This window comes from Aristolochia californica, unplaced genomic scaffold, assembly GCF_029961685.1.
Source record: "Aristolochia californica isolate CCGP_79_NKW_82.1479 unplaced genomic scaffold, dmAriCali1.0.hap1 SCAF_8, whole genome shotgun sequence".
Taxonomy (NCBI): domain Eukaryota; kingdom Viridiplantae; phylum Streptophyta; class Magnoliopsida; order Piperales; family Aristolochiaceae; genus Aristolochia; species Aristolochia californica.
The window spans coordinates 1317245-1332371 of NW_027182279.1; the positions used below are offsets into that span (position 1 = coordinate 1317245).

The 15127-nt window shown below is 38.4% G+C and overlaps 1 protein-coding gene across 2 annotated transcripts in view; it reads right to left on the reverse strand.

Moving 5' to 3' along the window:
* Positions 1-15127, reverse strand: part of LOC137938628 (callose synthase 9) — a 102504-nt gene that overhangs the window by 48818 nt on the left and 38559 nt on the right. For both annotated transcript variants that reach the window (XM_068783597.1, XM_068783596.1), the window contains exons 21-32: positions 12293-12342; positions 10711-10797; positions 10193-10278; positions 9939-9963; positions 9520-9614; positions 9313-9394; positions 9012-9172; positions 8794-8914; positions 5241-5338; positions 5039-5129; positions 4776-4936; positions 4486-4595 (exon numbers count right to left, since the gene is read on the reverse strand). In XM_068783597.1, coding sequence (XP_068639698.1) covers positions 4486-4595; positions 4776-4936; positions 5039-5129; positions 5241-5338; positions 8794-8914; positions 9012-9172; positions 9313-9394; positions 9520-9614; positions 9939-9963; positions 10193-10278; positions 10711-10797; positions 12293-12342 — 1167 coding nt within the window. The remainder of the gene's footprint in view (positions 1-4485; positions 4596-4775; positions 4937-5038; positions 5130-5240; positions 5339-8793; positions 8915-9011; positions 9173-9312; positions 9395-9519; positions 9615-9938; positions 9964-10192; positions 10279-10710; positions 10798-12292; positions 12343-15127) is intronic.

The window sequence follows — 15127 nt, forward strand, 5'->3', positions numbered from 1 at the left end:
CCGCTTTGAAATTTTTACTTTGTTGTTGCCCCGTTTGTGTTGATTCAGCGTCCACGAAAGGGTCTGAAGGGTGTCATGGAGATGGTTCTGAAGGGGTTTTCGAGGAGAGAAAGGAGAGATGGGGAAGCCCCAAGAGGGGATCCTGGGTGTTTTCGCCTCGTATCACATCGCGATGCTTCGTATTTTCGTTCTGCTCCGCGTCGCATCACTCCGATTCGCGTTGCTTTGTATTTTCGTTTCGCTCCACATTGCATCACGTATTTTTCCCAGACGAAGTTAAGTATCATCACAGTAAATTGATTCCATCATATTCAAGAAAAGAGGAGCACAAAAGATGAAGTTTTTGCATCTACGAAGAAATTTTTGCAGCAAAAAAAATTGAAGACCAAGAATCCTTTTCATTGCAAGCGAAAGTTATAAACTCCAGCTTGAGGGGGAGTGTTGAAGAAAAGATATGGAAGCCTCTCACATGACTCTCATAGTAAGCAGTCTCACAGAGCCAAAATTAAAATGGTGGAGTCTTACAAGAGTCTCACAAAAGGAGGTCTCACAGAAGAGTTTCAGTTTAAAGGTGTTTCAGTTATGTTAGTCTTCTATTTATGTTATTTAATTATGCTAGGACTTATCTTTAAGTGTTAGAGTTTGGGTGTAATTGGGACAAGGGTAGTTTAATACTAATTGGACTACTACTTTCCTCTATTATAAATAGGGGTTCATGTACTCAAATTACATTAAGTCAATGAAGTATTTCTCTTTTCCATAAGTTTAACAAACACCATGGACAAATCCTGGGTCCCTAGTAATAAATCAACAGATCGCTCTACAAGAGTGAGAGAGAATCAATACTAACCCCATTAATGTTGCCTTGATTTTGGTGAACTGAGTTTGTTTTTATTTTTTATGAATGATGATTTTATTAAAAGAGAGAATAAAGATATCGAAGCTCAGGAGCAAACCCCTAACAACAAGGGATTGAAGGGAAGTTCCCTACTTAGCAAGTACATCGGTAACAGAATTGGCAAATCTCGGGATATGAAACCAAATACAATCATTAAGGGTTACAATATCCGATTACCACTTTGGAGTCCCCCTCAATGTGAATAGGGTCGCCGCTGCAATGATCAGAGAAGATGCAGAGTCCATTGAGGAGGCCATGGAGCTCACTCGTCGTGGAACCAACAAAACCCGATGGGCCTACAAAAGAGATTATCTGATTGCCCATGGAGTCACGAATGACTCTACCAAAACCTGCTTTCCCAGGATTGCCAAGAGAGGATCATCATTTAACTTTAAGGGCACCAGGCTGCAGCAGGGACCACTCCATGACAGTCGGGGGCTTCGAGTGCACAGGTAACTGAGCAAAGCATTGCCAGTTATCTCTAATGGAGGAGCCAGAAAAGGGGAAAAAGTCTTGGTATGAAACCAAGCAAAAAATTTCCTCGAAATGATGTCAACGACTCTCTCTGGGGATTCAAACTTAGCGTTGAAACGCCTACAGTTGAGTTCATTCCAAAGACCCCATGGAACAAAAGCAGTGCAAGCAGAGATCATCAATCTTCCAAGGCTAGGGACGGAGAAGACAAGGAGCATGCGACTAGCGGCGGAGAGGTCTGCAGGCATACAAAACTAAAGACCAATGCGGCGAAGAATCGCGATCCATACCCACCAAGAGAAAGGGCATAATAGGAGCAGGTGACTAATTGATTTCTCCGCCAAGCTGCAAAGGGGGCAAATGATGTCAACTGCAAGCTAGCCACACCTTTTAAGATTGTTCACGGAAATAATTTTGTTGAGGCAGGCACTCCACATGAAGAATTTGACTTTGGGAGGGGCACAAAGACGCCAAGTGAAAGCCACCTCGTGCCCAATACTATGCGTGAGCCACCCCTTGAGTAAGTCATAAGTGGAGGTGACCGAGAAAGATCCACTCCTATCAGGCCACCAAATTAACTTGTCCCAAGCAAGAGCTTGAATCTAGGAAGGCTGAATGGAGTCTAATAGGCAACTGACCTCCAAAGCCTAAAGATCCTATAATACCTGGAGAGGGTGAAGATTCCACCCCCTATCACAAGTGGCCTCAACAACCAAAATCCCTCTCTACAGGGAGAGATTGAAGAGAGCAAGAAAAGAGCTTTGCAAAGGTGCACCACCCGTCCTCCCAAAATCTGATTGATTGACCGTAGCCCACGTAATAACGAATACCCCCCCCCCCCCCCCCCCTTTAAGTCAACCAAGGGCTTACCGAGCTTAGCATACACCATATCCTTCCAAAGATTGGGAGCGGGCGACTTGAATCCCCATATCCATTTTAGGAGTAGAGCACGAATCATGTCCTTTGATAACCAAATTCCCAGGCCCCCAAGGGACTTGGGGAGACAGACATCATCCCAGTAGACCAAATGATACTTGAAATCAGAACTAGAGCCTCGCCACAAAAATCTCCTTTTAATCTTTTCCAACAATCGGCAAACAGAGCTAGGATAAGGCATAAAAGAAAAGAAATAATTCGAGATTCCGACAATACTGAATTTGAGGGTGAGTATTCCTGCCTTGCTGAGCAAATGCCCCTTCCAAGTGGCAAGTCTCAACTCGATCTTTTCAATCAACGACGCTCAAAGATCCTTGCAGATGTGACCCAAGAATAACAGAAGCCCGAGGTTAGTGGTGGGGGTGGATGAAACGGAGAATCCCAACACACTAGCAATCTCCGAGAGGGCCCTCGGATCAATGTTGAAACGCAGTAGAGACGTCTTCCCCCAGTTAACCTTTTGCATGTAGCTCAACTCAAAAAGCCCCAACACCGCCTTGATTTTTTTTATACCATCCATAGTCCTGTCCCTGGAGATCATAGTGTCGTCAGCATATTGGAGAACAGGAATGTCAAAAGCCGGAGTATGACTAGTCGAGCCTACCCATCCGCAATCTTTGGCTGAGTAAAACACTGCGGAAAGAAATTCTGCCACAATGTTGAATAATAGCGGGGAGAGGGAGTTGCCCTGCCTCAGCCCCCTTCAGCCCTTGAAAAACCCACAGGCCGTTTCGTTGAGGATGAACGAGTAGGAAGCCAAAGATAGACAGCTCTTGATCCAGAATCTCCACTGCTCTCCAAAACCCATAAGCCCCATGAGGTCCTCCAACAAAATCCAGTTGACACAATGAAAAACCTACTCAAGATCATGCTTCAGAGCAAAATGTGGTTCCTCCGAACGGGTGAAGTGGTCAACAAGTTCATAAGCTGCCATAGTGGAGCCCAAGATGTTTCTGCCCTTAAGGAAAGCACCTTGACCATAGTGGATCACCAAGGGGAGGATTGCCTTGAGCCGATGCACGAGAAGTCTGGCAATGATCTTATATGTGCTTGAAACAAGGTTGATTGCCCAAAAAACACCTTGAAGCTCAACATTCCTCTTTTTAGGAACCAAAATGATGAAGGAGGCGCCCATGCTATGGAAAGTAATGCCCGAAAAAACTCTGAACCATAACATACACATCCTCCTTTATGATCGGCCAAGCACAGCAGTAGAATCGTCGTTAAAACCATCAGGGTGAGGGGGCCCTTATGTTCGATGAAGTAACCAAATTGGCAAAATCTTTCCTAAAGATTTTAGGGAAATGTGAGGCTTCTAGACATATATGCTCCAACTTGAAAGGATTTTAGTCATTTAGTTATCTAGATTAGATAGTTGAGAGAAGTCTAGAGTTAAAATTACACATTATTTAGATCTATGGTTAGGCAATTATAAAGATGTGTATCTAAAGGGGTAATTATGTAATTAGACTATAAGTCACTTAAAGGAATAAAGAGAAAGGTGGAATTGTGGACAGCCCCAATCAAGTGCCTTCAACGCACTCTTCCTTCTCTTCTTGTCTCCTTCTTTCTTCCTTCTCTCTTCTTTATTCTCCAATTTCAATCTCGTTACAATTACCAAATGCTCGGGACTAGAAGATTACAACTCTTCCTTCATAATTTCTAACAAAACCTCCCCCATTTAAAACAACTCCATGATAGTAGGACCCATTGGAATAAGTTGCAACATTGTTGGAGAGAAGCATCAACACAGCTCAGTTCCTAGACGTTAGGTGGCTTATATTCATTTAACAGCTTCCCCATAAGAGTGTAGTGTATAATAGACTTGGTCAATCCCCTGTTTGATATTAACTTTCCTTGAAACGCTCTCACATTCCCCTTCCTTCTCCAGACCATAAAACATTCTGAGATATTTAACAGTAGGGAATGGGGGGTCCTCAAAATAATCACTATATTCTAAGTGGTTGATTTCACATAATATCCTGTCCAGTGCATTTGTAATAGTAGATACTGAAAGTTGGATAAGTGTCAAAGTCATGTAACATGATCATCAGTACTTTCAATCCATAATAAATTGTCGAACAGGATTTCTAATTCCTTACTTAAATTAGACGTTTTAGTCCAGCAGCTGAGTGAAAATTATGAAGTCACAGTTAACAAAGGAAGTAAGAAAGTACCTGGATAGATCTTTTGGAGGTAAAACAAAATTGATATTCCATCTTCATTTTTCTTCAGGAGTTCAGAAACGCTGTACAGCACAATCTCGGAGTAGTACGGGGTGAACACACTGGAAGAAAAAATGGTCTATATCTTAGTAGTAGTTATTAATGCATATCATAAAAGACTTTTTCTCTTAATAATGAAACTTATACAGGGTGAGACTTCAATCCGCTATCATCATCTAAATAACTATAAGAAAAAATCAAGAATGCAGGTCAAAGCATTCATATGGAATAGAAAGTGTCACCTGAAGGACAGCATCTCACGAACTGGCTTGGCAGCAGGCATTTCCATGAACAATGAATTTGTAAAGAACTCTAGTCTACGTCTGGCCTCGAGGTTCTTGGGAATATTTGCAGCTGAGTCTTTTATACTTAAGAGTGAATGCAATCTCTTCACTTGGGCTCTCTGCATTGATTAAAATCAATTATTTTCTCTAATAAGCAGCTCATGAATTAGCATTGCAGAATCTAATGGTGAATGAAGCAGCATAAGCAGTTGCAAAAATACCAACTCAACATCTTTAGGCCACTTCAATGTCGAAAAGAGGCGACCTTCAGTCCTTGCTTTTGATAACATATGCCAAGTTTCATAGTGCTCCCTTGAAAAATGAAAAGTAAAAAAGAAAATGAAAAAACTCACAGTTCACTTTTTCCTTCATAGAAAATGAAGCATTCAGTGATCATATCCACACAAAATGATGTTATTGTACCTCATATTGAGAGACAAAATATCATGACGCACAACATCATAAAGATCCTGCACAGCTTTCACCGCTCCTTTCGCAAGTTCAGGGGATTCTGGCTCTCTCTACAAGCAGTATGCCCATATCACCATAAGACCATTGCATATGCAAATTTAATCTCTCAAACAACAAATCATAAATGTAACTTCAATGTAAAGGCCCACGTTTATGTTCCCTGTGGGAAGCTATGAATATGCCGACTATTTAAATAGGTTTCATATCATGTGTAAGTGTCTTTCTGGAGAAGTGATTCAGTTATTTTAAAATGGAGCCTGTTACATTGGTCCCACATGCGATGAGCAGGCTCAAGTTGAACTGCTGGTACCATGCATATATGGAAGATACGTGATCTCTCCAAAAGAGTGGTCATGCCCTTTGATGTCATGATTACCGATAACTAACTGAGAGACGGCAGGGATACATATGCAAATAAACAATTTTCCATGTGTGTGTGGACTAACCCTGTTACATTACAAAGGCAAATTTACTAGATTATCAAAATGATACTCATATGAAGCATCAAATGATGTGATCTGAATAGAAAACCTCAGGAGATGTTTGTTAAGATACTATTTAATGAGTAATAACCATACCAAGTAGGCTAAACTTGAATCATCTATTTACAGATAGTACAATCTCTTTGTAGATCTACAGTTTGTAAGAATAACTCTATCCGAAATTGAGCTACCCCACACATTTTCCTTTTCTGTCATAGTGTATGATTCGGGTAATACAAGTTACATATCCAATGCCAAAAAAAATGCATAAAGCATCTTTTGAATAATGGATAGAATAACATTTCAACATGAAGATTCTTTATATGCATAAACAGAACATATATCAAACACAAAACATGTGAAGATATATCCCACCATCAAAGAAGTGGCTTAAAGGACCAGTGACTTCATTTTCCAAAAAAAAGGGACGTGAATTATCTCAACCAAAACTTGACATCATACAAAATAAGTTGATCTTTGATCTAAAACACAAATAAAATATTTTAGTCCAAAGTTTTACAATCATTTTCTTCAATCATGTGTCGGAAATTATAGATTTAGCCGCCTTTGCCTCCTGCTCTTGCAGTGAGTGCCACTCTTACACTGCTCTTTCATTCAAATTATTGTTAGTTGAACCCCATATAACCCACAAGGGCCCCATGAATTCAGCAAAAAAAAAAAAAAAAAATGAGGCCTAATACAAACTAACCCACTGATGTTATATACCTCCAGGTTTTTCATAATGGATCAAATCACTATACATTTACAGGAGCAATATAAGCAAGCATACAAGAACCCTAGTCTCCACGCTTGCACTTCGAGAAGCTGTCTTGCATACTCCACCAGTCATTCACACTCTCTAGTCTCGCTCTCTCGAATTGCTCTCATTAAAATCTTCAATTAGAAAGTCCCAGGCACATTGTGATATCCTGAATTAAGTTTCTAAATAGTAAAGCCTGAAAATTGTCTCTAGAAGTTAAAGTGACTTCTTTTTATAGATGACCCGTGCATCAAGTTAGACCTATATTCAGAAACTGCTAGTTCGAGCTTACTTCCTAAAATGAAGCACTAAAGTATTTTATATATTTGATACTAGAATGGAGCGCGAAGGAGAAGAAGAGCGTAGAAGGGAGAACATGAGAAAGAATCAGAGAGAGTGATGGAGAACGAAAAAAATCCACGAGATCAAGGGAAGGGAATAAAGACTGAGAAAGGAGAGGAAAACCATAGGAGACCAAGTCTACATTCCAAGATGCTATGCCGAAAAGGAGCCAAGGTTTGATTCTGCACATTTGCATCATGATGACAGCTTGAGGACCAATCGGCAAGAAGAAGACCAGTGTATTCGATGGGAAATGGTTCAGAACAAGAGACGAACGCAAAGAGAGAAAGTGATTAACCGGGGATTAATTTCGTCTACGGATGCATTGAGCTTACAATGATGGAAATTGAGGATCTTTTTGGGTCATTTACCCACATCACTATCAGGAAAGGAGAGAAATGAACCTTACTCTCCATCCCAACGGCAGCCTACTCCATCTAGTAGTTTGCCTTTGTCACCTCCAACAACCACTATGCAACCAGGTCAGAGGAGCTATGGTGGGGAAGATTGTATTCTGCTTCTCGGCGTTCAAATACAAGAATTCCTGGGAATGTAAGATAGTTCAGAGTCGCAATGACCCAGTCAAGGCTAGGAATTTCATTTTATTTTTAAATACTGCTGAATTATATTAAAATGCTCAAAAGAGCAAGATTACAAGGAGGGGGGACCGTCCCAAACAGATTGCTAGGAGGTTCCAAATTTAACTAGCCTATCAGCTACAGAATTGACCTAGGAATGTGATTCCAAGTACAAGAAATTGAAGATACAATATCTGCAATAGATGAAGTAATTGGACAATCCTCCCAAGGGGGGAGGCTAAACTAGAGCACCAACTGATGACCTTTAGAGTCCTCCTCAATCAGCAGCTTCCCTTGAAGACGGTCTTTGAAAATCTTCAACCCAAAATGAAGAGCATTCACCTCCGCAGTGTTAGAATTTGCGATGCCAACTGGTCCAGCAAAGGAAAGAATAATCTCTCCACTATGATTCCTGAATGCCCCCCATAGCGCAAGAGATCGTACTATCCAGATTGCTGAACTTGGAATTGAATCTCTGATTATTTTTCTAGAGCCAAAGACACCAACTCCTCTTTTGGATGGAGCACTTTCAAAGATAATCTTAAAGGCTTCGTGCATACGGGTCCATCTCTGCTGGCCCTCTAATCCTAGAAGGTGACTGTGCGCAAGTCATCAGCTGGGGAAGCAAAAAGAGCCCAGCTCCCTGGGCTCTTAGGATGACCTTTGATGAGATTTCAGACCTATCTGCAGAGTGGCGCATTGCCTGGAGCAAAATCCCCAGATCTGCCAACTCAATTGCAGTTAAGCTTGCAAAATCTGAAGTCTCTAATGCTACTCTTGGTTCCGGGACTTCTCTGGACCTCTAGAAAAAGTTTTATAAGGCTTGTGTCCTATCTTATACCTATGCTGTATCTTATGCTGTACTGCTATTGCTCTTGAGCAATCACAAATAAAAGCTTTGCACCATTTCAGAAAGAAAAAAAAAGCACTTTGTATTGTAGATTTAATGTGCCTAAAAAAAGGACAGTAAGTAAGATTGAAACAAAATCTAGTTTTTGTTCTCAGTAGGATAAATCTATCCAATTTCTCTGTTTGCAATTTTTCTTAATAATTGCAGAAATCTTAATTTCTGTAGGCTTACCCATCAAACTTGAGTTCAGATTGTAGGTTTTAGTTTGAAAAATTTAGGTTAGCCCAACTTTGGAGGAAGTTTTCATTTTTTTTTAATTCAAATCACCATGCTGAGAGAGAGAGAGAGAGAGAGAGAGAGAGAGAGAGAGAGAGAGAGAGAGAGAGAGAGAGAACACTTTATAAGCGGAAAGAATTAGAGTTGTCATCCATATGGAAAAAGATCCAAGGAAACAACATAACAAAAAGTATGGGCTTTGCCAAACTCTACTTACAAGAATACCAGTCAATGCAGTAACTCTGGTGATCACAAGTGGAAGCTTGCTTAACTGAAAGTCAACATGTATCTCTTTTCTCATCAGACTTCCTTTTATATCCTCAAACACCCTTTCCACCCTGCAAGAGAAGTATAGATACAGATAACAACCATTTCACTTTAACGCACGAACCTTTTGTGGCCAGAACTAAGAACTTAGATGCAAATAATACGCACCACATCTGGCCTACATCATCTAGTATTGCAGTTAAAATAAACCTAAGGCTGTGGTAACACTCCTCAACAGCATATTTCATATATTCATCTCTTGATATTCTCTCCCACAGTTCGTCTTGTGAATCTCTATTTTCAACTGCAATATCTTTGGCAAGAAAAATCTGAAAAAATAAAATAGAATCAACATCAACCATCTCTTCATTGAGTTAAAAAGGATAATGCCAATTAAACAATTGCTGATAGACATTTCCTCAAAAACAAAACAATCTTCCAGCTGATGAAAGCAAATTTAGGGTATTACCTTGCTTGCTAGAAGAAATAATGGCCACTGGACCATAGGAAGGGCACCAGTATTTCTAGGCATAAGAAGTAACTCCATTTCTCTGTCAAAGGTAATAAGAATTTAGTGTGACTAAACAGGCATCAAGAGCACAAGAAAAAGAAATAGAAAGAAGAGCTTCAGCATAGAATGCCTTGATATATTTGAGGAAGCTTGTATTACACTTACAAATTACTAATATAGTCCTCTTCCCTCAAATTTCTAATAATTTCATTCCAATAAGGAGAAAATCTAGCTGCATCAACCCTGTTCCTTTCTACAACCTTCACTTAGACAAGTCATATGGTCAACAAGTACAAAAAACTTAAAAAATAGTAGATACTGAAGAAAAATGTTCTGATAGCATTCAAAAAACAATGAAACAAAACACAGTAAGCAGTGCGTCTTCTTTACGAAAATGAGACCACTGTTTTACATAAGCCAATCAATCATTGGATCTACATATAAGAAAGAAATATCTAAAAACTACAGCTACTATAACAGGGAGCCTGAACCGACATCCTCTAGAAAATGAAGATGAACTCTTTTACCAGAATAAATGTTTAGTTTAGGAATAAGAGTTTCAGAACAAGAAGAAATAGTCCTACCTGACCAGAAGAATGAAGGAAGTCCCTGCAGACAAATATTTTACTTCAGCAGCTTATCCCCCCATACAAACAAAAATACAAAGATTCCTCAGGCCATTTCTGGGCAAATTGCCAGCCATGACCATGCTACCCATTAGCCTTAGCGGTTTGCACCCTTCCCACATGGCAAGTGGCTGGCTGTCACTCTCTGAACCGAATGACATAGAATACTTAGATATCCTTGAGGTTCTTATTCAGCTTAAAGTAACTAATACCTTCTAGGAAGAGGGGCATGAAGAGTATCCATAAACGCCTCTGGGAATCTCTCAAAAACCTTATGAACAGCTTCAACTGACCTAATCTGAATATTGCATACAGTTATTAAGTGTTATGCAGAGAAAAAACCATAGAATGCATAAGAACTAAGAAAAAAAATGAAACAAAAAAGAACTTCGGTTTAGAGAAGCAAATATCATTAACATCCCACCTAGAAGTCAAAATATCATACAAAGCAAAGAAATACAAAGACATGTGAGGACCAAATTGTGGTGTCAGAAGCCTACAAATTTTGACAAGCAAACATTTATATCACAAGCATGGCCGATATACGAAAGTAAATCTCCACACACATGCATATGTAGATGAGTAGGTTGAACTAAAGCTCTGGGGATTAATCTGATTTGCTTCTTCTCCATTCTGAGATTAAACCATACCCAAAAAACACCTGACACGCTGTTTTTACCCACCTAGATCCTAATGTCAACATATAACCCAAATAGTATAAACTACTCACCTCGCCAAGACGATCTCTGGCACCAAGCAGAAAACCCACAACAGCTGATACAAGAGTGTAAAATATTTGTGTGTCTAGCAGGTAGATCTGAAAAATATACATTAAGAGAAGATGAAATGAAGAGAACAGAACATCATAAGTAGGTAAACTACAAGGGAAATCAAGATATTAGATAAGGAAAAGAAGAATGACAAAAGAAGTTGAGAGACATTCACATAGGGAGAGGAGAAAAGGATTTAAAATAAATTAACTCAGTCCCCCAGTATGTAACAATATTAAAAGTTAAGAATACAGCAAGGTTAATCTGTGCCTCTCTTTACATAAAATTTAAGTTCAGTATGTCATCTGAGCAAAAACCTCTTCCATCTCTTCCACTTAAACTGACACAGTTTTGAATATATCTCATATAGCATAAGAAGATTAAAACTCCTGCTATCATTTTGACATCTCCTTTTGTTAACTCACTTCAGTTCCTCTTCTTTTCATTACTTCAGTTCAGTTCCTCATTACCCCTGCTGTTTTATTCTGACCCTCATCAAGTGGAAAAATTTACTTTTGATTACATTTCTTTTGTCATCTCCCTGACAGTCTTCACTTTATAAAAGTTCCCTTTTGTTTTGTAAAAAAGGACAATGTATTATGCTTTTTAGTCTCATGCGTTAAATCACTTCCCATTCTGGTTTTCAAGTGAAGGAATTTTTTGTATTTTATGTACTTAAAGCAAGTTATTAATAAAGAGAACAGAGAAAACAAGGCAATTAGAATGTGTGAACCCTGCTTTCTATTTGCCTTCAGTCATGCTTTTTCTCTGGCAATATTCCATTCTGATTCACTTCTAAATGGAAGACATCTTCACTTATCTCTTATTCTACATCATTTCAAGATATTAGTTTTATTAGAACATAGAAAGCAGAGGTATAGTAGTTCTCTAGAATGGCTAAAATGTTTATTACTGAGTCATCTTATTAGATTTTTACTTCCCGAGTTTAATTTGGTCTCCCAGTTGCATTAAGACTTGTAACTATCAATATCTACATATGAGAATCTCCAAATCATATACACAATAGAAATTCAGCTCTTAATTGAACAAAGAAAGCAGAGGTATAGTAGTTCTCTAGCCTGAGTAAAATGTTTACTACTGAGTCATCTTATTAGATTTTTAATTCCCGAGTTTAATTTGGTCTCCCAGTTGCATTAAGACTTGTAACAATCAATATCTACATAAAAGTGTCTCCAAATCATATACACAATAGAAATTCAGCTCTTAATTCCTTCCGATGGCTGCCTCAAAAGAAGGTGAGATGAAAATGACCTACAATGTGATCCACTGAATAAAACAGGGAAGAGGAAGCCCATCTACTCCCTTCTTCTCAACAGATAACTCATATAAAATTTGCAATTCATAGTCCACTGAATATAAGCAAGTAATGCAGAAATTCAAAGAAAAAAAAAAGCAAGGATAGCAGTTCTAGCAGCAAATTACAACAAGAGGAAAGGGAGCCCAGTAAAGATAGAATGAGCAAAAGAAAATGATAATTAATCAATCATACAACAAATAAAGAGTATGGTGAATGGTACTCACAGCAATAACAGGTGCCCATAGGCTAGCAACTGTGAATGCATTATGGTTATCTGTAGACATTTAGAAAGAGGGAAAAAACATACATTAATCACCAATAGCCTTTCATTACTTTTTTATTAAATCAACTGCATTTTCCTTTGCAAATGCAAATATTTCTTTACTTGTTTATACATCAATAGCTATCAGCACAAGCTTGTAAGCTATCGACTCACTGGAATCGCCAAGATTTTCAGGACTTGAGAATGGAAAAAGAGTAACAGCAAGTAAAACATTCATAAAACTATCCAATTTTCATTTCTTTTTTTTTTTTTTACAAGAAAGATGAAGGTAATTCATTTTATTTTATTTTATTTTTAAATGATGCTAAATTTTACTAAATCAAAAGCTCCGAAGAGCGAGAATATAGGGGGAAAGCCTTCCCAAACAATGAGAGATTGCTGGAAGGTTCCAAATTTAGCCAATTTATCAGCCAAGGAATTGGCAAATCTAGGAATATGATTCCATGTATAATGAATTGTGGACACAAAGTCAGCAATGCAATGATAGGTCATTGGCACCAGGGTGGTGAGGTGGCGTGCTTTTGCTGGAGCACCAACTGATGACGACTTTGGAGTCCCCTTCAATAAGAAACTTTCCTTGAAGACAACCCTTGAAAATTTGAAGAACATATAGGAGAGCACTCTTCAGCAGTGTTGGAGTCGACAATGCCAACCGGCCTCACATAAGAGAGAATAATTTTCCCACAACTGTCTTTGTAGACAACTCCCGCACCCGCCGGCCCGGGACAGCCCAATGCACTGGCATAGAAGTTGATCTTAATGCAGTCGCTAGGGTGAGGTTCCCAAACAGCTATGACGGGCATCTTGTGGGAACCCGCCATATGAGCCTGCCGACTCCAATTTCAACGAAAGGATATACCCGAAAGAGAGGCAAATTCCTTCCTGGTGTGCAACCAGCTAAAGATCAAGCCCATTATATAAGAAGTCGTGTTATCCGGGGTCGCAGAGCCTCTCGGCCTCCCACTCCCCCCCCCCCCAGTCGGCCTTCCTCTCCTCTCCCTCTCGACCTCCGTCGCAAAGCACGGGAGGCCGACCTCTCGACCTCCCTCTCGGCGTACCGCCACTTCCATCACTGAGGAAGACAACACACACTAAGGAAGACGATGGTATAATTTTTCCTAAGTTAGGAAAAATTAAACTGTCATCATAAAAATAATAATTTATAATTTTTATTTAGAAAATAATTATTTTTATTTATTTAATATATTTATATTATAATTACTATATTAAATTAGTGATTTAATGGTCATAATTAAAATATTGTTTAATTAAATATTTGATAAATTATTTTGGTTTAATTATCCCATTGCTATAATTAATTAAACCAATGGTTTTTATTTATATATATATATATATATATATTTTATTTTATTTTTTATTTATGTTATTGATAAATATATATATGTATATATATATTTATTTATTTGTTTATTTATTATATTAATTTCTTATTATTGTATTAAATTAGTGGTTTTTAATGTTAAAACATATGTTATTAAATTTATTTATTTATTATATTCGCATATGTTATTTTTTTTTTTTCAATAATTTATTCTACTCACACGTAATTATTGTATTAATTTATAATAAACTATAATCATTAAGTAATATAATATAGCTTTTTATTAATTAGAATATTAATATATTCTAATACTACACGATAAATCACTTATAAGTGTAGTAACCATGTTTATTTTGGTTAGTTATATGTTTAGGTATATGTTCTATTTAAGTATATTATAAAAGGTTACTCATTCTCTTCTTTATATCATACTTTTCATTTGGGGGCATTAACACTAGAATCTGTTTTCCAGTGCACTTGAACTCGTCTACACTAACACCCAAAGATGAGTTGCAGTTGAATCAATTCATTTAAGTTCAATTCAATTCTTCATTCTTCACTTCAATTCAAGTTCATCGGGGACTAACCCCCTCCCCCCCAATTATTTTTTATGGATGATCCCGAGAAAGTGGAGAAGGCCTTTCTAGAGTGAAGCCAAGTAGCAATATTGCCTGAGATGGTTTCAATGACTCTATCTTGAGTTTTTATTTTAAAAAGAGAAGAAAAGATAGGGCTTCTCGAATGATGGTTGGAATTTCTGTAGTATTGCAGTTTGTGTGGTCCATAGGGTAATACTACTGATTTGGGGGTATTAATATTGAATTGCTCTAACTGGAATCTCATTCCTAGATCAGCAACCTCTTTGGCTAATAAATTGGCAAAATTCGGAACTTCCCAGCAATCTCTCATTGTTTGGGAAGGCTTCCCACCATTGTAATTTGCTCTCTTGAGCTTTTGCCTTAATCAAAATCAGCATCATTTCAAAAAAAAATAAAAAATACTGAATTGCTCTATGGAGTCTTCTGGCTCATTTGACGGGTCCTCGAAAGGTGTTTGCCATGGCCGAATGGGAGCCTCCCCCTAGCGACTGCATAAAGTTAAATTTTGATAGAAATGCTTTGGGGTGCACTAGCCAGTGTGGGTGGAGTCTTCAGAAATCACAGAGGAGAGACAATCCTTTCATATGTGGGGCCAGTGGGTATTGCCGACTCCAACACCGCGCAAGTGACTGCGCTTCTCCCTGGGTTGGAAATTTTCAAGGACCGTCTTCATGGAAAGTTAATGATTGAAGAGAATTCTAAAGTTGTCATTAGTTGGTCCTCCAACACTATTTCAAAAAAAGTAATGAATTGCTCCATTTGTTTGTTCTGGCACGAGGTGTTTTGGTAGTAAGAAAAACCTTATTGAGAGAATATTGAGTGTTAGGAATGTGCT